The 24308-nt window shown below is 49.3% G+C and overlaps 1 protein-coding gene across 1 annotated transcript in view; it reads right to left on the bottom strand.

Moving 5' to 3' along the window:
* The window catches only part of CNTN2 (contactin 2), a 185222-nt gene that overhangs the window by 3575 nt on the left and 157339 nt on the right, over positions 1–24308 (bottom strand). Inside the window, exon 21 of the mRNA XM_069633133.1 lies at positions 7095–7207. Within this exon, the coding sequence (XP_069489234.1) occupies positions 7095–7207 (113 nt within the window). The remainder of the gene's footprint in view (positions 1–7094; positions 7208–24308) is intronic.

Raw genomic sequence — 24308 nt, 5'->3', positions numbered from 1 at the left:
GAGACTCTCGGCGCTAAGTGCTGGGGTTGTGATGGAGTGGCAGCCGCGTGACCCTGATCAGGGATGCATGGTGACACGTTCAGTGTGAAGTCTTTTTCAAAATGACAAGTTTTCACTTTATTCTTGAACCCCAAGTGTCTCTTTTAGCCAGGCAGGGAGCCCATGAGTAAAGGGCTAGTCTTTGACATGAGGACAGCCTGTACTTAGCATGTTCAAATCTGTTGACTTGAATGCATGTGTCAGTTGCCACCTAGTGCCCATCGTATGTAAATGGCTCGGGTAGCAGTCAGACACTGCTACAGTAGTGACACCTTGTGGCCATTCAGAGTAATGGCACTGGTTCTGGAGGCCATAGTCACTGGTGCAATGGTGACTTCCAGAGGACACTTAAGGTATGTTATGGACTGTCGGTGTGGCGCAGTCAAGCAGACGCAGCAGCACTGCCTTTGTGTATGGAAGGAGATAGCAGAAACCACAGTAACAGTAACTTCCCGTGAGCAGCCACAGTGCTGCACTGTTTAAGGTCTTGGGTGCCGCAGTTAGACACACGTGCCACAGTGACACCGATGGCCAGAGCATGACATTCCTAGGGCTATGCAGTGGATTAAGTGGGATGCTAAATCGAGGGGGGGCTCTCATTAGGGTGCGTGGCCTATGTATGTGTGTACTTAGGCCACCCCCCCTAATGAGAGACCCCGCACCACCGCTAATGGGGGTAGGGGTGCTGGTGAAAGAAGAAGAGCTGGGGCGCATTGGTTTTATTACATTTGGTGCGCCCAGCCCTTCTGGGGTGGGCACACCAAAGGTGTAACACCAGTGCGCCCCAACTCACACACACAGCAGGCAGCCCTTTCATTGAAGGCGCTGCATGTAGAAAAATCACAGGCTCCTTGAATAAAAGGGCTGCGTGATGACTCAGTACTCCGAAACAGGAGGAGGGCTAGAGGTCCCATCTCTCCTTTTGATTCCGAGTAAAGAGTCATCACACAGCATGAAGCCTCGTTTAAAAGGCTTCATGCTGTATGATGACTTTTGACTCAGAAACAAAAGGAGAGACCGGACCCTCCAGCCCATCCTCCTGTTACAGAGTTCAGAGTCACCTGGCAGCCCATGGAGCAGAAGCCACAGTTACACTGGCTGTCTGCAGATGCCAGTGCTTCCGAAGTGCTGATACCTGCACGCAGTCCCTTTAACTGTGCAGCGCTTCTGCTACATGGCTGCCAGAGGTGTTGGCATGGCTGGGGCTAGTCGGGGTTAGCCCGGTAGGGCCCCAGCTTGGGGGCCTTTCCTGGTGACTGCTGGTGCTTGGCCCTGGCTGGCCCCAGCCCACTTAAAGCGCCAGGGTTATGGCATTAGCAGTCACACATTCGGGTGTCCGAGGCTTTGGGTGGTGCAGGAAGCAGCTAGACACGGTGCACCCCTGAGGACTTTTTAGAGGTCTGGAAGGAAGCATCCCATGTGCCACAGCGACCCCCAACGGCCAGTAAGAGCAGGCATGGGTTGGCGCCCTGGAGAGAATACAAAGACACTTATCCCAGAGGCCTTGAAGTGGGCAGTTGGGCAATGATAAAACCCTTACACCTAGCGGACAGGCATAACCTGAGATTTGTTAAGAAGCCGGTAATGGGCAGCATTTCAAACTTGACAATGAATGGTCAGTCAGATTAGGAATGACTTCAAAGATGTAGAGATTAAAGTCAGTTAGTTTATGGTGTTTGCTTATTTCCCTCAGTGGGCATTCCACCACTGACGCAGCAGTGACACACAGTCGCGAGTCATTGGGCCTCATTACGAGTTTGGCTGTACGTTGTAAAGTTGGCGGTAAATCCTTACCGCCATGTTTACCACTATGCCAAATTATGGGTATGGGGTGGAGGATTTGCTTGCAGGAAAAACCTGGAGGTAAATCCTCCAACCCACCACTGAAAAATCAGCAGAATCGGCAGAATTGCTGCAGCGGTAATTCCACCAAAAAAACACCATTGGACTCAAATTTAATGGGGAATTACACCGCCACCACAACTTGTAATCCATCATAAATTCCGCCTGACCAAGTGGCAGTAACAGTAATTCATTTGGGTGGAATTCCAGCAGTTTTACCACCACGATAACGCCCATCTTGTAATGAGGCCCATTGTATGGTATCAGTGGTATTGTGGAAGTTGAAAAGACTGGCGCAGCAGTGGCACCCAGCGCTTATTTAAGGTGGGGTATTGGTAGCATTGTGGAGGTAAAGAAAGACACTGGTGCTGCTCTGACACCCAGTGCCCAGTTACAGTACGGTGGTGTTATGGCAGTAGACATAGACATTGGTACAACAGTGATTGGTTTTGCTGGTGCTGTGGAGGGATAGGCCAACATAAGTGCAGCAGTGTCACTGGTGGCTACTTAGGGTATTGTATTGGTGGAGCTGTGGAAGTACAGCAAGATACTGATGCGGTGGGGACACCCAGTGGCCAGTAAGAGTATGGTATTGCTGCTGTCACGGAAGTAGAGGCAGACAGTGGTGCAGCAGTGACACCCATTGGTGACTGGATGGTACTGGCTGGTTTCCTGGAGGGAGATCTGTATTACAGAGAAACCATGCAACAAGAGTCTGGGATTGGTTTAGGGACATGAGAAGATGTGCTGGTAATTTCTCAGTCACAGGCGTTCGTTGTGAAAGGTTGTCTCTGCGAGGAGAGCAATGCAAAACAAGCATTGACAATGCCAACTGTTTCAGTTTTTGTGTGGGCATGAGAAAGGCACTTGCCAGGCACTGACGTAGTGGTATTAACTGTCCATTAATGGTAACAGGTGCCAAATGGTGCAAGTGCCTGGGCATCTAATAGTGCCTGGCAACTGCCTACAAGCCAAAACTCTTTGCTTTACCAATGCTTGTTTTTAACAGGAGTTCGGTGATGGACACACAGGGCCTCATTACAACCTTGGTGCTAAGTGCACCAACTTTACCACCATGGTGTAAACTCCGTTTACACCATGGTGGATGGCGGATTTACCGCCCCATTCCAAGGTGAGTGGGGCGGTAAATCCCCATTTCCCATTTTCCCTTCCCCATTCCCATTTTTGCCCCATAGGGCATAATGGGAGTGGGGAAGGCGCTAATTACGGCACCGTAAATTACGGTGCCGTAATTAGCACCAAGGTGCCTTAGCACCATGGAACTTAACGCCTGCAAAAAGCAGGCGTTAAGGTGGGAATCAGGCGTTAAGGGTTAACGGTGGCGTTAACCCTTAACGCCTGAGTTGTAATGAGGCCCACAGAGTGCTTATAAATCAAGAGGCTGAAGGCAGGACTGGTAAGACAGCTGGTTTACAACTCCAATTAAGTAATGAACTGTCAGACGGCTGCTTTGAGATAATACTGACAGGGACTTTGAGTGCAAAGTTTGATGGTAAGGCTTGATTAAAGCGAGCTCAAAGAGTTCCCATGAGGAGGTGTTTAGGGCACGGAGGGGCAGGAACTGGGTGGGAACGGCCATAGGAATTAGCATGGCCATGGACAGTCAACGGGCGTACAAATAACCAAACAACACCTACAAGCTGCGGGGCCCTCCTCATATGCCATTTCTCCCCATCTCCACTCTAATACAATAGTTTCGACATATAGCCCAAAGTAAAAACAGGGTAGAAACCCAGGTGAGCCTGTGCCAGTATAAGTGAGAAGTTGGGGTTCTCTCATTTGTACACAAATGAGTGGGCAAGCAAACACATGGCACAGAAATGATGCCGCCCGTCCACCTACAAGACCTTTATTTTCACGAAAGCCTATATACCGGGGAACATAGGCCATTAAATTATTGAAAGCGTTGCAAACCACATTTTTAAATGTAACTATCGTTTTGTTTGTGTGCATGTCACCGACTGGCCGTGATGCCGGCGACGGGGAGAGTGGCATTGCTGTGAGGGGCTTTTCCTCCCCTGAAATAATAGGCAGTCGGTTTAGTGCCAAGAAACAAACACTCCATGATGCCCTTCTCCGCGACTGTTCCCCTGCTCTGGGTGATGAACGAGACGTTCATCCGCCCGCTACAATGACAATGATGTATGATCATTGAGCTTATTGGACGTGTTAAATGATAAATGCTTCTGGTATAAAATCAATAAAGGATAGGAGTCGAGATGAAGAAAAAAAAACGTGGACCACTTGAAAGCTCTCTGCTAGTCCCACTCTCACTTGAAGCGAAGGAGGGAGAGAAGTGTTGAACTCTGCAATCACCACCTTATCTATTAGTCTCGTTAGGACCTGCTCATCCTCTCCTTCTGGGAGACCCAACAGCCCAAGTTATGTGTTTCTGAGTGTGTTCTCAACAGTTGTTCTGGCTCATTTCTTGAGGGTGTTGGTTAGTCTGAGATATGTGTGCTTTCTGTTTGGTTATTATTGAGAGTGAGATATTGGTGCTATTGATGCAGAGTTAGAAAGTGGGGGTGAAATCTATGCAGGGTGCTATTGGTTTGTTCTAGGTGTAGACGGGAACCCTTTGTGGGACTCGAATTGGCCCTAATGGTACTTGTGTCTCCCTTTCTTCTGGTAATGACACAAAGCCGGTAAGAATTGGGCCACCTAGACCCATCAAGTGCTGTACGCCACTAAGGAGAGTAATGCGGTTGTGTATGTTGAATGTGGCTGTGCAGTCTGTGAGGATGGAGACATTGGGCTTCTATTTCTCCAGGGACTTGAGGAGTTAATTCCTGATGTTAGTTGCGGTCATTCCTCTGCTCTTCGCCAGTCTCAAACCTTATTGGCAGCTATTCAAGTGCCGTGATCATCGTTGTATGACTGCAGTTAAAGAAATATGATTTTTTTTCTCTCAAGTCTTTTGGAGTTTGAGATTGAGCAGTAGTTTGCTAAGGGGATGGAAGCAGCATTTGGGTTTTTCTCCAGGATGGACCTGGTCATGGCATTCTTCAGCAAGAGTTGTGATTCTTCCCTTAATGTGGTGAGTTGGACACAAGTAGCTCTGGGTTGTTGAGGCTTTCCTTAGCTTGCAGAGTTGACCCTTTGTGATGGGCGAGGAAGCGAGGAAGGCGAAGGTGGTGAGGCGATCAGCATAAGAGCAGACCTCCGGCACAGTTTGGTGTTCGGAGATGCTGTTGATAGTTTGAAGGCAGTCCTCCAAGGCGGCCCCCAGTCTCTTTGGTAAGCCCTTGGTTTAGGAGGGGCTGTAGGATGTCCTGCTGAGGGTTGCTCAGTTGCTTGTAAATTTGAAACAGCAGGCCCGGCATTTTATTTGCTGCCATGAGACGCAGCGAGTGTAGAGTTCTATCTTTCTACGTGCAGTTCTATAGCCCTTGGTACCCACACGCTGAGATGCTTCAGGTAAGTGTGTTTTGGAGGGTCAGGGAGAGTGTCATCGATTTGGCCCATCCTCTGTCCCGCCTCCTTTTATAAGGGCTAAGTCTTTATGGGGCCATCCACTGGCCTGTTTGGGGTGGATTGTGTTTTTTGGTGATTGCTGGGACTATGGTGTCTTTAGTTCTTTCTTGATCTTTGGAGGGGAACTGAGCAAGGGGTGCCAGTGGATCCGCAAAGGTGTTCACCAAGGTTTCCTGGGTGATCAGTTCTGTGATTCAGTAGGACCCGTTGGGTTCTTTGGCTGATTTCTGGTGTGTGTGTTGTTGCTTGGCGACCTTCTCATCTTGATGCCGATTAGAATGTGATCCAATCAGGAATTCCAGCTCGAGGTTGGTAGAGAAGATGATGTCCATCTAACTTTCTGGGTTCTAGATCCGACCCTTTGAGTACAGCCTAAGCTGTGCGTATTCTATTGGAATTTCTGGGCAGGTTTGCTGGTGGCAATCTCTAGCCACGAGCGGAGGACCTCAGTGCTAAACTATTCTCAGTGGAAGTCTGTAGAATTGGACGCTACAAACCATTTATCCAGGAAGGCAGAGATGTTTCTGGGTCGGCGGTGGGCGGTCACTATTATAAGAGAGGTATATTATTACTTTAAGTTCTTCAAAGCAAGGATGGCTATGGTGGTTATTTTGCGGCACTCTCGTTAGTTAAGTGACACCCTCTTTCCTATTTGTGGGTACATCCAAATGGACAAAAAATAATGAAATGATTAGTCCCCAGGAGCTCCAGTTCACGTGTTTGAGACACTACATTTGTAGCTGGTTTGTCCAACGAGGAGATAGAGTTAAACACTGTTTTTTAAGGTAAGGCACACAATAAACTATATCTGTTTAAAATAGCAACCTAGCATAATGAACATAGAAAGTAACCAGAGGAGGCGTTAGGGCAAGTGGCCGGTACACAGGAAGATGAAGTGGTATTACTCTGTCATGTCCACAATTGAAGGGCCTCAATAATGGCAATGAGTACACAATCGACTCTACTTGCAGGGATTGGTTTAGCCAGGTCGGCACTGAGAATCGCTTGCTATACTCAATTAGCTGCTACGTTGAGCAGTGAGCTGAGCTGAGCCGATATCTTTCTTGGCAGCCATCTTGGATCAGAGAATTGTGGTCCGCACTGTGGTCTTCAGACTAGACTGCTCACGTGCACTTCTCTTTCTGCCTGAACTCAGTGTTTGCTCTCCTTCGGCTGCCGTGGCTCTTGCCTGATGTCCAGGAAAGGTTTGCAGGTGGTGCGAAAGGTGGGACCCTCGGCTTGCTGACACTGAGAACTCCTGAACATTAAAAGCCCTGAACATAACCTGATTAGACACTCACTCACCAGGCAGGTTCCTTAAGGGTGCTTGGGTGCTGACTCAATGACACATGGTCTAACAGCCCTTCAAAGGGGCAAGAAATATTTCATTATTGTGAGCTGCTGCCAAGTGACTGGGGCATTGGGGGATTAGGGGTGTAAGTCAAGGGATCCCTTAGTATGTAGCAGTACCCTGGCGCCCATGGATACCCCAAACATTATCCCAAGAGTCAGGCCAAGAACTTCGTCATAGAACCCTCAACACAGTAGTCAAAACCTCACCCCATACTGCGGCACGAGCCCCAGTTTTTGCCCCCCCGGAGCGCATGTCCAAGTGACCAGCAGGGAGTGGCCCTGTTCTCTGGCACACTACGCCTCCATTGTATCGGACCAATGGTTACTATTAACACAAGGAGCGGACTCACCACTGATGCCCTTACCTTGTATCCGGTAACAGATGATTCGTTCTCCAGCGCCATCACCGGATCCCACTTAACGCTCAGACTAGAGCTGGAGAGCTTCCATGAGATGTTCCCCGGGGGGTTACTCGGGGCTACAAAACACAAGGGGGGACAGGAATAAGTGCTACTTTTAGCCCTTTCTGGAAGGTCTTATGTGCCCCACCACCCTCCAACCTTGCATATCAAGGCCTCGTCTCCCCACCTTCATCAAAACGGAGGATCTCTCCATTGTAGACACCTCAACATTCTCATTGCATCTCCCTCCAGTCTTGGCCCTACCCCTTTTCTTGAACCATATGGTTTCCCACGCCTGGCCTTTCACCCCCAAACAGGCCCTGTGATCACCCCCTCTCCAGATTTCAATGTTGCCTGTCACAAGCACCATCACCCATCATCCTCTCTTATCTGATCCCTGTCATCCCCTCTAAAGAGCCCCCCCACAGTTCCGGTCTCAGTCAATTCTCATAGGGTCACCAGTATAATTATTATTATGGTATTTATTAAGCACGGAGATGGATGTGAGCGGTAACGAAGCACGCTACAGTCATAAGAGGAAGAACATGTGGTTGCTGTCCCCCCACAAAGACTATTTCGGTAGCCAGTGATTTTAACGAAAACATTTCAGAGAATGATTTTATAATGAAACAATTATAACGAAATAACAAGCGGTTAAAACAGGTGGGGAGGGGGTTGGGGTTAAAAGCAAAGGAAAACTGGGGATACTGGGGGTGGACCCCCAAATAAAAAAAATAAAATAGTACCCTTTCTTTTTACCTGTTCCCCGACCCCAGACTCTTTCCATACCTGCCCCCACAGAGACTCTTCCATTACCTGCCCCCACAGCGACTCTTTCATTTGACCTGCCTCCCCACAGAGACTCTTTCATTCCCTTCTCCCCACAGAGACTCTTATTATCTGTCCCCCAACAGAGACTCTTTCATTATCTCTCCCCCCACAGAGACTCTTTCATTGCATGTCCCCCTACAGAGAATCTTTCATTACCGGCCCCCACAGAGACTCTTTCAGTACCTGCCGCCCAGAGAGTCTTTCATTACCTGCTCCGCCACAGAGACTCTTTCATTACCTTCCCCCCACAGAGAGTCTTTCATTACCTCTCCCCCAACAGAGACTATTTCATTACATGCCCCCACAGAGACTCTTTCATTATCTCTCCCTCCACAGAGACTCGTTCATTACCTTCCCCCCACAGGGACTCTTTCATTACCTGTCCCCAAACAGAGACTCTTTATTTGACCTGCCCCCCACAGAGACTTTCATTTGACCTGCCCCCCACAGCCACTCTTTCGATACCTGCCCCCCACAGACCCTTTCATTACCTGTTCCCCCACAGAGATTTTCATTACCTGCCCGGCACAGCGACTCTTTCATTGCCGCCCTCCCGCAGCGACTCTTTCATTACATGTCCCTCCACAGAGACTCTTCCCTTACCTGCTTCCCCACAGAGACTCTCATTACCATTCACCCCAGAGTGACTTTTTCATTACCTGTCCCCCAAAGAGACTCTTTCATTACCTGCTCCCCACAGAGACTTTCATTTGACCTGCCCCTCACAGACTCTTTCATTACCTGTCCCCCACAGAGACTATTTCATTACCTGCCCCGCAGAGAGATCCTTTCACTACTTGTCCCCCCACAGAGACTCTTTCATGATCTGTCCCCCAAATAGACTCTTTCTTTACATGTCCCTACACAGAGACTCTTTCATTACGTGGCTCCTGCAGAGACTTTTTCATTACCTGTCTCCCCACAGAGACTCTTTCATTTGAACTGTCCCCACACAGAGACTTTCATTAAACTGCCTCCCCACAGAGACTCTTTCATTACCTGTCCCCGACATAGAATCTTTATTTGACCCGTCTCCCCACAGAGACTCTTTCATTACCTGCTCCCCACAGAGACTTTCATTTGACCTTCTCCCCACGGCAACTCTTTCAATACCTGCTCCCACAGACTCTTTCATTACCTGTCCCCCCACAGAGACTCTTTCATTCCCTTCTCCCCACAGAGACTCTTTCATTACCTGCCCCCCCCACAGAGACTCTTTCATTCCCTTCTCCCCACAGAGACTCTTTCATTACCTGCCCCCCACAGAGACTCTTTCATTACCTGTCCCCTACAGAGACTCTTTCATTACCTTCCCCCCACAGAGACTCTTTTATTACCTCTCCCCCAACAGAGACCATTTCATTACCTGCCCCCACAGAGACTCTTTCATTATCTCTCCCCCCGTAGAGACTCTTTCACTACCTGCCCCCACAGAGACTCTTCTCTTACCTGCAACCCCACACAGACTCTTTCATTACTGCCTCCCACACAGACTCTTTCATTACCTGCCCCCTACAGGGACTCTTTCATTACCTGTCCCCACACAGAGACTCTTTATTTGACCTGCCCCCCACAGAGACTTTCATTTGACCTGCCCCCCACAGCCACTCTTGCGATACCTGCCCCCCACAGACCCTTTCATTACCTGTTCCCCCACAGAGATTTTCATTACATGCCCTGCACAGCGACTATTTCATTGCCAGCCCCCCGCAGCGAATCTTTCATTACCTGTCCCTCCACAGACTCTTCCCTTACTTGCCCCCCCACAGAGACGCTTTCATTACCTTTCACCCCAGAGTGACTCTTTCATTACCTTTCCCCCAAAGAGACTCTTTCATTACCTGCTCCCCACAGAGACTTTCATTTGACCTGCCCCTCACAGACTCTTTCATTACCTGTCCCCCACAGAGACTCTCTCATTACCTGCCCCGCACAGAGATGCTTTCACTACCTGTCTCCCCACAGAGACTCTTTCATTACCTGTCCCCCAAAGAAACTCTTTCATTACATGTCCCTACACAGAGACTCTTTCAATACCTGTCCCCTGCAGACTCTTTCATTACCTGTCTCCCCACAGAGACTCTTCCCTTACCTGCTTCCCCACACAGACTCTTTCATTACTGCCTCCCACAGAGACTTTCATTCCCTTCCCCCACAGAGACTCTTTCATTACCTGCCCCCACAGACTCTTTCCTTACCTGACCCCACAGTGACTCTTTCATTACCTGCCCCCTGCAGAGACTCTTTCATTACCTGCCCCCACAGACTCTTTCATTACCTGTCCCCACAGTGACTCTTTCATTACCTGCTTCCCCACAGAGACTCTTACATTACCTTTCACCCAGAGTGACTCTTTCATTACCTGTCCCCCAAAGAGACTCTTTCATTACCTGCTCCCCAAAGAGACTTTCATTTGACCTTCCCCTCACAGACCCTTTCATTACCTGTCCCCCACAGAGACTCTTTCATTACCTGTCCCCCACAGAGACTCTTTCATTAGCTGCCCCCTGCAGAGACTCTTTCATTACCTGCCCCCTGCAGAGACTCTTTCATTACCTGCCCCCACAGACTCTATCATTACCTGTCCCCACAGTGACTCTTTCATTACCTGCTTCCCCACAGAGACTCTTTCATTACCTTTCACCCCAGAGTGACTCTTTCATTACCTGTCCCTCAAAGAGACTTTTCCATTACCTGCTCCCCAAAGAAACTTTCATTTGACCTTCCCCTCACAGACTCTTTCATTACCTGTCCCCCACAGAGACTCTTTCATTACCTGTCCCCAACAGAGACTCTTTCATTACCTGCTCCCCACAGAGACTTTCATTTGACCTGCCCCTCACAGACTCTTTCATTACCTGTCCCCCACAGAGACTCTTTCATTACCTTTCACCCCAGAGTGACTCTTTCATTACCTGTCCCCCAAAGAGACTCTTTCATTACCTGCTTCCCACAGAGACTTTCATTCGACCTGCCCCTCACAGACTCTTTCATTACCTGTCCCCCACAGAGACTCTTTCATTACCTGCCCCGCACAGAGATACTTTCACTACCTGTCCCCCCCACAGAGACTCTTTCATTACCTGTCCCCCAAAGAGACTCTTTCATTACATGTCCCTACACAGAGACTCTTTCAACACCTGTCCCCTGCAGAGACTCTTTCATTACCTGTCTCCCCACAGAGACTCTTCCCTTACCTGCTTCCCCACACAGACTCTTTCATTACTGCCTCCCACAGAGACTTTCATTCCCTTCCCCCACAGAGACTCTTTCATTACCTGCCCCCACAGACGCTTTCATTACCTGTCTCCAGAGCGACTCTTTCATTACCTGCTTCCCCACAGAGACTTTTTCATTACCTTTCACCCGAGAGTGACTATTTCATTACCTGTCCCCCACAGAGACTCTTTCATTACCTGCTCCCCACAGAGACTTTCATTTGACCTGCCCCTCACAGACTCTTTCATTACCTTTCACCCCAGAGTTACTCTTTCATTACCTGTCCCCCAAAGAGACTCTTTCATTACCTGCTCCCCACAGAGACTTTCATTTTACCTGCCCCTCACAGACTCTTTCATTACCTGTCCCCCACAGAGACTCTTTCATTACCTTTCCCCCACAGAGTGACTCTTTCATTACCTGTCCCCCAAAGAGACTCTTTCATTACCTGCTCCCCACAGAGACTTTCATTTGACCTGCCCCTCACAGACTCTTTCATTACCTGTCCCCCACAGAGACTCTTTCATTACCTGCCCCGCACAGAGATGTTTTCACTACCTGTCCCCCCACAGAGACTCTTTCATTACCTGTCCCCCAAAGAGACTCTTTCATTACATGTCCCTACACAGAGACTCTTCCCTTACCTGCTTCCCCACACAGACTCTTTCAGAGACTTTCATTTGACCTGCCCCTCACAGACTCTTTCATTACCTGTCCCCCACAGAGACTATTTCATTACCTGCCCCGCAGAGAGATCCTTTCACTACTTGTCCCCCCACAGAGACTCTTTCATGACCTGTCCCCCAAATAGACTCTTTCTTTACATGTCCCTACACAGAGACTCTTTCATTACCTGTCTCCTGCAGAGACTTTTTCATTACCTGTCTCCCCACAGAGACTCTTTCATTTGAACTGTCCCCACACAGAGACTTTCATTAAACTGCCTCCCCACAGAGACTCTTTCATTACCTGTCCCCGACATAGAATCTTTATTTGACCCGTCTCCCCACAGAGACTCTTTCATTACCTGCTCCCCACAGAGACTTTCATTTGACCTTCTCCCCACGGCAACTCTTTCAATACCTGCTCCCACAGACTCTTTCATTACCTGTCCCCCCACAGAGACTCTTTCATTCCCTTCTCCCCACAGAGACTCTTTCATTACCTGCCCCCCTCACAGAGACTCTTTCATTCCCTTCTCCCCACAGAGACTCTTTCATTACCTGCCCCCCACAGAGACTCTTTCATTACTTCTCCCCACAGAGACTCTTTCATTACCTGCCCCCCCCACAGAGACTCTTTCATTCCCTTCCCCCCACAGAGACTCTTTTATTACCTCTCCCCCAACAGAGACCATTTCATTACCTGCCCCCACAGAGACTCTTTCATTATCTCTCCCCCCGTAGAGACTCTTTCACTACCTGCCCCCACAGAGACTCTTCTCTTACCTGCAACCCCACACAGACTCTTTCATTACTGCCTCCCACACAGACTCTTTCATTACCTGCCCCCTACAGGGACTCTTTCATTACCTGTCCCCACACAGAGACTCTTTATTTGACCTGCCCCCCACAGAGACTTTCATTTGACCTGCCCCCCACAGCCACTCTTGCGATACCTGCCCCCCACAGACCCTTTCATTACCTGTTCCCCCACAGAGATTTTCATTACATGCCCTGCACAGCGACTATTTCATTGCCAGCCCCCCGCAGCGACTCTTTCATTACCTGTCCCTCCACAGACTCTTCCCTTACCTGCCCCCCCACAGAGACGCTTTCATTACCTTTCACCCCAGAGTGACTCTTTCATTACCTTTCCCCCAAAGAGACTCTTTCATTACCTGCTCCCCACAGAGACTTTAATTGACCTGCCCCTCACAGACTCTTTCATTACCTGTCCCCCACAGAGACTCTTTCATTACCTGCCCCGCACAGAGATGCTTTCACTACTTGTCCCCCCACAGAGACTCTTTCATTACCTTTCACCCCAGAGTGACTCTTTCATTACCTGTCCCCCAAAGAGACTCTTTCATTACATGTCCCCCAAAGAGACTCTTTCATTACATGTCCCTACACAGAGACTCTTTCAATACCTGTCCCCTGCAGACTCTTTCATTACCTGTCTCCCCACAGAGACTCTTCCCTTACCTGCTTCCCCACACAGACTCTTTCATTACTGCCTCCCACAGAGACTTTCATTCCCTTCTCCCACAGAGACTCTTTCATTACCTGCCCCCACAGACTCTTTCCTTACCTGACCCCACAGTGACTCTTTCATTACCTGCCCCCTGCAGAGACTCTTTCATTACCTGCCCCCACAGACTCTTTCATTACCTGTCCCCACAGTGACTCTTTCATTACCTGCTTCCCCACGGAGACTCTTTCATTACCTTTCACCCCAGAGTGACTCTTTCATTACCTGTCCCCCAAAGAGACTCTTTCATTACCTGCTCCCCAAAGAGACTTTCATTTGACCTTCCCCTCACAGACCCTTTCATTACCTGTCCCCCACAGAGACTCTTTCATTACCTGTCCCCCACAGAGACTCTTTCATTAGCTGCCCCCTGCAGAGACTCTTTCATTACCTGCCCCCTGCAGAGACTCTTTCATTACCTGCCCCCTGCAGAGACTCTTTCATTACCTGCCCCCACAGACTCTTTCATTACCTGTCCCCACAGTGACTCTTTCATTACCTGCTTCCCCACAGAGACTCTTTCATTACCTTTCACCCCAGAGTGACTCTTTCATTACCTGTCCCCCAAAGAGACTTTTCCATTACCTGCTCCCCAAAGAGACTTTCATTTGACCTTCCCCTCACAGACTCTTTCATTACCTGTCCCCCACAGAGACTCTTTCATTACCTGCTCCCCACAGAGACTTTCATTTGACCTGCCCCTCACAGACTCTTTCATTACCTGTCCCCCACAGAGACTCTTTCATTACCTTTCACCCCAGAGTGACTCTTTCATTACCTGTCCCCCAAAGAGACTCTTTCATTACCTGCTTCCCACAGAGACTTTCATTCGACCTGCCCCTCACAGACTCTTTCATTACCTGTCCCCCACAGAGACTCTTTCATTACCTGCCCCGCACAGAGATACTTTCACTACCTGTCCCCCCACAGAGACTCTTTCATTACCTGTCCCCCAAAGAGACTCTTTCATTACATGTCCCTACACAGAGACTCTTTCAACACCTGTCCCCTGCAGAGACTCTTTCATTACCTGTCTCCCCACAGAGACTCTTCCCTTACCTGCTTCCCCACACAGACTCTTTCATTACTGCCTCCCACAGAGACTTTCATTCCCTTCCCCCACAGAGACTCTTTCATTACCTGCCTCCAACAGAGACCATTTCATTACCTGCCCCCACAGAGACTCTTTCATTATCTCTCCCCCGTAGAGACTCTTTCACTACCTGCCCCCACAGAGACTCTTCTCTTACCTGCAACCCCACACAGACTCTTTCATTACTGCCTCCCACACAGACTCTTTCATTACCTGCCCCCTACAGGGACTCTTTCATTACCTGTCCCCACACAGAGACTCTTTATTTGACCTGTCCCCCACAGAGACTTTCATTTGACCTGCCCCCCACAGCCACTCTTGCGATACCTGCCCCCCACAGACCCTTTCATTACCTGTTCCCCCACAGAGATTTTCATTACATGCCCTGCACAGCGACTATTTCATTGCCAGCCCCCCGCAGCGACTCTTTCATTACCTGTCCCTCCACAGACTCTTCCCTTACCTGCCCCCCCACAGAGACGCTTTCATTACCTTTCACCCCAGAGTGACTCTTTCATTACCTTTCCCCCAAAGAGACTCTTTCATTACCTGCTCCCCACAGAGACTTTAATTGACCTGCCCCTCACAGACTCTTTCATTACCTGTCCCCCACAGAGACTCTTTCATTACCTGCCCCGCACAGAGATGCTTTCACTACTTGTCCCCCCACAGAGACTCTTTCATTACCTTTCACCCCAGAGTGACTCTTTCATTACCTGTCCCCCAAAGAGACTCTTTCATTACATGTCCCCCAAAGAGACTCTTTCATTACATGTCCCTACACAGAGACTCTTTCAATACCTGTCCCCTGCAGACTCTTTCATTACCTGTCTCCCCACAGAGACTCTTCCCTTACCTGCTTCCCCACACAGACTCTTTCATTACTGCCTCCCACAGAGACTTTCATTCCCTTCTCCCACAGAGACTCTTTCATTACCTGCCCCCACAGACTCTTTCCTTACCTGACCCCACAGTGACTCTTTCATTACCTGCCCCCTGCAGAGACTCTTTCATTACCTGCCCCCACAGACTCTTTCATTACCTGTCCCCACAGTGACTCTTTCATTACCTGCTTCCCCACGGAGACTCTTTCATTACCTTTCACCCCAGAGTGACTCTTTCATTACTTGTCCCCCAAAGAGACTCTTTCATTACCTGCTCCCCACAGAGACTTTCATTTGACCTGCCCCTCACAGACTCTTTCATTACCTGTCCCCCACAGAGACTCTTTCATTACCTGCCCCGCACAGAGATGTTTTCACTACCTGTCCCCCCACAGAGACTCTTTCATTACCTGTCCCCCAAAGAGACTCTTTCATTACATGTCCCTACACAGAGACTCTTCCCTTACCTGCTTACCCACACAGACTCTTTCAGAGACTTTCATTTGACCTGCCCCTCACAGACTCTTTCATTACCTGTCCCCCACAGAGACTATTTCATTACCTGCCCCGCAGAGAGATCCTTTCACTACTTGTCCCCCCACAGAGACTCTTTCATGACCTGTCCCCCAAATAGACTCTTTCTTTACATGTCCCTACACAGAGACTCTTTCATTACCTGTCTCCTGCAGAGACTTTTTCATTACCTGTCTCCCCACAGAGACTCTTTCATTTGAACTGTCCCCACACAGAGACTTTCATTAAACTGCCTCCCCACAGAGACTCTTTCATTACCTGTCCCCGACATAGAATCTTTATTTGACCCGTCTCCCCACAGAGACTCTTTCATTACCTGCTCCCCACAGAGACTTTCATTTGACCTTCTCCCCACGGCAACTCTTTCAATACCTGCTCCCACAGACTCTTTCATTACCTGTCCCCCCACAGAGACTCTTTCATTCCCTTCTCCCCACAGAGACTCTTTCATTACCTGCCCCCCCCACAGAGACTCTTTCATTCCCTTCTCCCCACAGAGACTCTTTCATTACCTGCCCCCCACAGAGACTCTTTCATTACTTCTCCCCACAGAGACTCTTTCATTACCTGCCCCCCCCACAGAGACTCTTTCATTCCCTTCCCCCCACAGAGACTCTTTTATTACCTCTCCCCCAACAGAGACCATTTCATTACCTGCCCCCACAGAGACTCTTTCATTATCTCTCCCCCCGTAGAGACTCTTTCACTACCTGCCCCCACAGAGACTCTTCTCTTACCTGCAACCCCACACAGACTCTTTCATTACTGCCTCCCACACAGACTCTTTCATTACCTGCCCCCTACAGGGACTCTTTCATTACCTGTCCCCACACAGAGACTCTTTATTTGACCTGCCCCCCACAGAGACTTTCATTTGACCTGCCCCCCACAGCCACTCTTGCGATACCTGCCCCCCACAGACCCTTTCATTACCTGTTCCCCCACAGAGATTTTCATTACATGCCCTGCACAGCGACTATTTCATTGCCAGCCCCCCGCAGCGACTTTCATTACCTGTCCCTCCACAGACTCTTCCCTTACCTGCCCCCCCACAGAGACGCTTTCATTACCTTTCACCCCAGAGTGACTCTTTCATTACCTTTCCCCCAAAGAGACTCTTTCATTACCTGCTCCCCACAGAGACTTTAATTGACCTGCCCCTCACAGACTCTTTCATTACCTGTCCCCCACAGAGACTCTTTCATTACCTGCCCCGCACAGAGATGCTTTCACTACTTGTCCCCCCACAGAGACTCTTTCATTACCTTTCACCCCAGAGTGACTCTTTCATTACCTGTCCCCCAAAGAGACTCTTTCATTACATGTCCCCCAAAGAGACTCTTTCATTACATGTCCCTACACAGAGACTCTTTCAATACCTGTCCCCTGCAGACTCTTTCATTACCTGTCTCCCCACAGAGACTCTTCCCTTACCTGCTTCCCCACACAGACTCTTTCATTACTGCCTCCCACAGAGACTTTCATTCCCTTCTCCCACAGAGACTCTTTCATTACCTGCCCCCACAGACTCTTTCCTTACCTGACCCCACAGTGACTCTTTCATTACCTGCCCCCTGCAGAGACTCTTTCATTACCTGCCCCCACAGACTCTTTCATTACCTGTCCCCACAGTGACTCTTTCATTACCTGCTTCCCCACGGAGACTCTTTCATTACCTTTCACCCCAGAGTGACTCTTTCATTACCTGTCCCCCAAAGAGACTCTTTCATTACCTGCTCCCCAAAGAGACTTTCATTTGACCTTCCCCTCACAGACCCTTTCATTACCTGTCCCCCACAGAGACTATTTCATTACCTGTCCCCCACAGAGACTCTTTCATTAGCTGCCCCCTGCAGAGACTCTTTCATTACCTGCCCCCTGCAGAGACTCTTTCATTACCTGCCCCCACAGACTCTTTCATTACCTGTCCCCACAGTGACTCTTTCATTACCTGCTTCCCCACAGAGACTCTTTCATTACCTTTCACCCCAGAGTGACTCTTTCATTACCTGTCCCCCAAAGAGACTTTTCCATTACCTGCTCCCCAAAGAGACTTTCATTTGACCTTCCCCTCACAGACTCTTTCATTACCTGTCCCCCACAGAGACTCTTTCATTACCTGTCCCCCACAGAGACTCTTTCATTACCTGCTCCCCACAGAGACTTTCATTTGACCTGCCCCTCACAGACTCTTTCATTACCTGTCCCCCACAGAGACTCTTTCATTACCTTTCACCCCAGAGTGACTCTTTCATTACCTGTCCCCCAAAGAGACTCTTTCATTACCTGCTTCCCACAGAGACTTTCATTCGACCTGCCCCTCACAGACTCTTTCATTACCTGTCCCCCACAGAGACTCTTTCATTACCTGCCCCGCACAGAGATACTTTCACTACCTGTCCCCCCCACAGAGACTCTTTCATTACCTGTCCCCCAAAGAGACTCTTTCATTACATGTCCCTACACAGAGACTCTTTCAACACCTGTCCCCTGCAGAGACTCTTTCATTACCTGTCTCCCCACAGAGACTCTTCCCTTACCTGCTTCCCCACACAGACTCTTTCATTACTGCCTCCCACAGAGACTTTCATTCCCTTCCCCCACAGAGACTCTTTCATTACCTGCCACCACAGTGACTCTTTCATTACCTGCCCCCTGCAGAGACTCTTTCATTACCTGCCCCCACAGACGCTTTCATTACCTGTCTCCAGAGCGACTCTTTCATTACCTGCTTCCCCACAGAGACTCTTTCATTACCTTTCACCCCAGAGTGACTCTTTCATTACCTGTCCCCCACAGAGACTCTTTCATTACCTGCTCCCCACAGAGACTTTCATTTGACCTGCCCCTCACAGACTCTTTCATTACCTTTCACCCCAGAGTGACTCTTTCATTACCTGTCCCCCAAAGAGACTCTTTCATTACCTGCTCCCCACAGAGAGTCTTTCATTTTACCTGCCCCTCACAGACTCTTTCATTACCTGTCCCCCACAGAGACTCTTTCATTACCTTTCACCCCAGAGTGACTCTTTCATTACCTGTCCCCCAAAGAGACTCTTTCATTACCTGCTCCCCACAGAGACTTTCATTTGACCTGCCCCTCACAGACTCTTTCATTACCTGTCCCCCACAGAGACTCTTTCATTACCTGCCCCGCACAGAGATGTTTTCACTACCCGTCCCCCCACAGAGACTCTTTCATTACCTGTCCCCCAAAGAGACTCTTTCATTACATGTCCCTACACAGAGACTGTTTCAATACCTGTCCCCCGCAGAGACTCTTTCATTACCTGTCTCCCCACAGAGACTCTTCCCTTACCTGCTTCCCCACACAGACTCTTTCATTACTGCCTCCTACAGAGACTTTCATTCCCTTTCCCCACAGAGACTCTTTCATTACCTGCCCCCACATACTCTTTCATTACCTGCCCCTGCAGAGACTCTTTCATTACCTGCCCCCACAGACTCTTTCATTACCTGTCCCCACAGTGACTCTTTCATTACCTGCTTCCCCACAGAGACTCTTTCATTACCTTTCACCTCAGAGTGACTCTTTCATTACCTGTCCCCCAAAGAGACTCTTTCATTACCTGCTCCCCACGGAGACTTTCATTTGACCTGCCCCTCACAGACTCTTTCATTACCTGTCCCCCACAGAGACTCTTTCATTACCTGTCCCCCACAGAGACTCTTTCATTACCTGCCCCCTGCAGAGACTCTTTCATTACCTGCTCCCCACAGAGACTTTCATTTGACCTGCCCCTCATAGACTCTTTCATTACCTGTCCCCCACAGAGACTCTTTCATTACCTTTCACCCCAGAGTGACTCTTTCATTACCTGTCCCCCAAAGAGACTCTTTCATTACCTGCTTCCCACAGAGACTTTCATTCGACCTGCCCCTCACAGACTCTTTCATTACCTGTCCCCCACAGAGACTCTTTCATTACCTGCCCCGCACAGAGATACTTTCACTACCTGTCCCCCCCACAGAGACTCTTTCATTACGTGTCCCCCAAAGAGACTCTTTCATTACATGTCCCTACACATAGACTCTTTCAACACCTGTCCCATGCAGAGACTCTTTCATTACCTGTCTCCCCACAGAGACTCTTCCCTTACCTGCTTCCCCACACAGACTCTTTCATTACTGCCTCCCACAGAGACTTTCATTCCCTTCCCCCACAGAGACTCTTTCATTACCTGCCCCCACAGTGACTCTTTCATTACCTGCCCCCACAGTGACTCTTTCATTACCTGCCCCCTGCAGAGACTCTTTCATTACCTGCTTCCCACAGAGACTTTCATTCGACCTGCCCCCCACAGACTCTTTCATTACCTGTCCCCATAGTGACTCTTTCATTACCTGCTTCCCCACAGAGACTCTTTCATTACCTTTCACCTCAGAGTGACTCTTTGATTACCTGTCCCCCAAAGAGACTCTTTCATTACCTGCTCCCCACGGAGACTTTCATTTGACCTGCCCCTCACAGACTCTTTCATTACCTGTCCCCCACAGAGACTCTTTCATTACCTGTCCCCCACAGAGACTCTTTCATTACCTGCTCCCCACAGAGACTTTCATTTGACCTGCCCCTCACAGACTCTTTCATTACCTGTCCCCCACAGAGACTCTTTCATTACCTGCCCCCTGCAGAGACTCTTTCATTACCTGCTCCCCACAGAGACTTTCATTTGACCTGCCCCTCATAGACTCTTTCATTACCTGTCCCCCACAGAGACTCTTTCATTACCTTTCACCCCAGAGTGACTCTTTCATTACCTGTCCCCCAAAGAGACTCTTTCATTACCTGCTTCCCACAGAGACTTTCATTCGACCTGCCCCTCACAGACTCTTTCATTACCTGTCCCCCACAGAGACTCTTTCATTACCTGCCCCGCACAGAGATACTTTCACTACCTGTCCCCCCCACAGAGACTCTTTCATTACGTGTCCCCCAAAGAGACTCTTTCATTACATGTCCCTACACATAGACTCTTTCAACACCTGTCCCATGCAGAGACTCTTTCATTACCTGTCTCCCCACAGAGACTCTTCCCTTACCTGCTTCCCCACACAGACTCTTTCATTACTGCCTCCCACAGAGACTTTCATTCCCTTCCCCCACAGAGACTCTTTCATTACCTGCCCCCACAGTGACTCTTTCATTACCTGCCCCCACAGTGACTCTTTCATTACCTGCCCCCTGCAGAGACTCTTTCATTACCTGCTTCCCACAGAGACTTTCATTCGACCTGCCCCCCACAGACTCTTTCATTACCTGTCCCCACAGTGACTCTTTCATTACCTGCTTCCCCACAGAGACTCTTTCATTACCTTTCACCTCAGAGTGACTCTTTGATTACCTGTCCCCCAAAGAGACTCTTTCATTACCTGCTCCCCACGGAGACTTTCATTTGACCTGCCCCTCACAGACTCTTTCATTACCTGTCCCCCACAGAGACTCTTTCATTACCTGTCCCCCACAGAGACTCTTTCATTACCTGCTCCCCACAGAGACTTTCATTTGACCTGCCCCTCACAGACTCTTTCATTACCTGTCCCCCACAGAGACTCTTTCATTACCTTTCACCCCAGAGTGACTCTTTCATTACCTGTCCCCCAAAGAGACTCTTTCATTACCTGCTTCCCACAGAGACTTTCATTCGACCTGCCCCTCACAGACTCTTTCATTACCTGTCCCCCACAGAGACTCTTTCATTACCTGCCCCGCACAGAGATACTTTCACTACCTGTCCCCCACAGAGACTCTTTCATTACCTGTCCCCCACAGAGACTCTTTCATTACCTGCTCCCCACAGAGACTTTCATTTGACCTGCCCCTCACAGACTCTTTCATTACCTGTCCCCCACAGAGACTCTTTCATTACCTTTCACCCCAGAGTGACTCTTTCATTACCTGTCCCCCAAAGAGACTCTTTCATTACCTGCTTCCCACAGAGACTTTCATTCGACCTGCCCCTCACAGACTCTTTCATTACCTGTCCCCCACAGAGATTCTTTCATTACCTGCCCCGCACAGAGATACTTTCACTACCTGTCCCCCCCACAGAGACTCTTTCATTACCTGTCCCCCACAGAGACTCTTTCATTACCTGTCCCCCACAGAGACTCTTTCATTACCTGTCTCCCCACAGAGACTCTTCCCTTACCTGCTTCCCCACACAGACTCTTTCATTACTGCCTCCCACAGAGACTTTCATTCCCTTCCCCCACAGAGACTCTTTCATTACCTGCCCCCACAGTGACTCTTTCATTACCTGCCCCCTGCAGAGACTCTTTCATTACCTGCCCCCACAGACGCTTTCATTACCTGTCTCCAGAGCGACTCTTTCATTACCTGCTTCCCCACAGAGACTCTTTCATTACCTTTCACCCCAGAGTGACTCTTTCATTACCTGTCCCCCACAGAGACTCTTTCATTACCTGCTCCCCACAGAGACTTTCATTTGACCTGCCCCTCACAGACTCTTTCATTACCTTTCACCCCAGAGTGACTCTTTCATTACCTGTCCCCCAAAGAGACTCTTTCATTACCTGCTCCCCACAGAGACTTTCATTTTACCTGCCCCTCACAGACTCTTTCATTACCTGTCCCCCACAGAGACTCTTTCATTACCTTTCACCCCAGAGTGACTCTTTCATTACCTGTCCCCCAAAGAGACTCTTTCATTACCTGCTCCCCACAGAGACTTTCATTTGACCTGCCCCTCACAGACTCTTTCATTACCTGTCCCCCACAGAGACTCTTTCATTACCTGCCCCGCACAGAGATGTTTTCACTACCTGTCCCCCCACAGAGACTCTTTCATTACCTGTCCCCCAAAGAGACTCTTTCATTACATGTCCCTACACAGAGACTGTTTCAATACCTGTCCCCTGCAGAGACTCTTTCATTACCTGTCTCCCCACAGAGACTCTTCCCTTACCTGCTTCCCCACCAGACTCTTTCATTACTGCCTCCTACAGAGACTTTCATTCCCTTTCCCCACAGAGACTCTTTCATTACCTGCCCCCACAGACTCTTTCATTACCTGTCCCCACAGTGACTCTTTCATTACCTGCCCCTGCAGAGACTCTTTCATTACCTGCCCCCACAGACTCTTTCATTACCTGTCCCCACAGTGACTCTTTCATTACCTGCTTCCCCACAGAGACTCTTTCATTACCTTTCACCTCAGAGTGACTCTTTCATTACCTGTCCCCCAAAGAGACTCTTTCATTACCTGCTCCCCACGGAGACTTTCATTTGACCTGCCCCTCACAGACTCTTGCATTACCTGTCCCCCACAGAGACTCTTTCATTACCTTTCACCCCAGAGTGACTCTTTCATTACCTGTCCCCCAAAGAGACTCTTTCATTACCTGCTTCCCACAGAGACTTTCATTCGACCTGCCCCTCACAGACTCTTTCATTACCTGTCCCCCAAAGAGACTCTTTCATTACATGTCCCTACACATAGACTCTTTCAACACCTGTCCCCTGCAGAGACTCTTTCATTACCTGTCTCCCCACAGAGACTCTTCCCTTACCTGCTTCCCCACACAGACTCTTTCATTACTGCCTCCCACAGAGACTTTCATTCCCTTCCCCCACAGAGACTCTTTCATTACCTGCCCCCACAAAGACTCTTCCATTAACTTCCCCCCACAGCGACTCTTTCATTACCTGTCCCCCACAGAGACTCTTTCATTACCTGCGCTCACAGACTCTTTCATTACCTGCCCCCACAGAGACTCTTTCATTACCTGTCCCCCACAGAGACTCTTTCATTACCTGCCCCCACAAAGTCTCTTTCATTATCTGCCCCCACAGACTTTCATTAGCTGCCCCCCACAGAGACTCTTTTAACTGTTCAGTACAGAGACTCTTTCATGACCTGCCCCCTCACAGACACTCTTTTATTACCTGCCCCTCCACAGACTCTTTTATTACCTGCCCCCTCACAGAGTCTCTTTCATTACCTGCCCCCCACAGAGACTTTTATTACCTGCCCCCCACAGCGACTCCTTCATTACCTTTCCCGCACAGAGACTTTCATTACCTGCCCCCCACAGAGACTCTTTCATTACCTGCCCCCACATAGACTATTTCATTTGACCTGCCCACCACAGAGACTTTCATTATCTGCCCCCCACAGAGACTCTTTCATTACCTGCCCCACACAGAGACTTTCATTACCTGCCCCCCACAGAGACTCTTTCATTACCTGCCCCACACAGAGACTTTCATTATCTGCCCCCCCACAGATACTATTTCATTACCTGCCCCCTCACAGGGACTCTTTCATTACCTGCCCCCCGCAGAGACTCTTTCGTTACCTGCCCCCAGAGAGACTCTTTCATTACCTGCCACCCAGAGACTCTTTCATTACCTGCCCCCCGCAGAGACTCTTTCGTTAC

Source organism: Ambystoma mexicanum, chromosome 13 (assembly GCF_040938575.1).
Source record: "Ambystoma mexicanum isolate Mex_15411 chromosome 13, UKY_AmexF1_1, whole genome shotgun sequence".
NCBI lineage: Eukaryota > Metazoa > Chordata > Amphibia > Caudata > Ambystomatidae > Ambystoma > Ambystoma mexicanum.
Note: the sequence above shows the minus strand (reverse complement) of the source record. Positions and strands in the feature narration are given on the sequence as shown.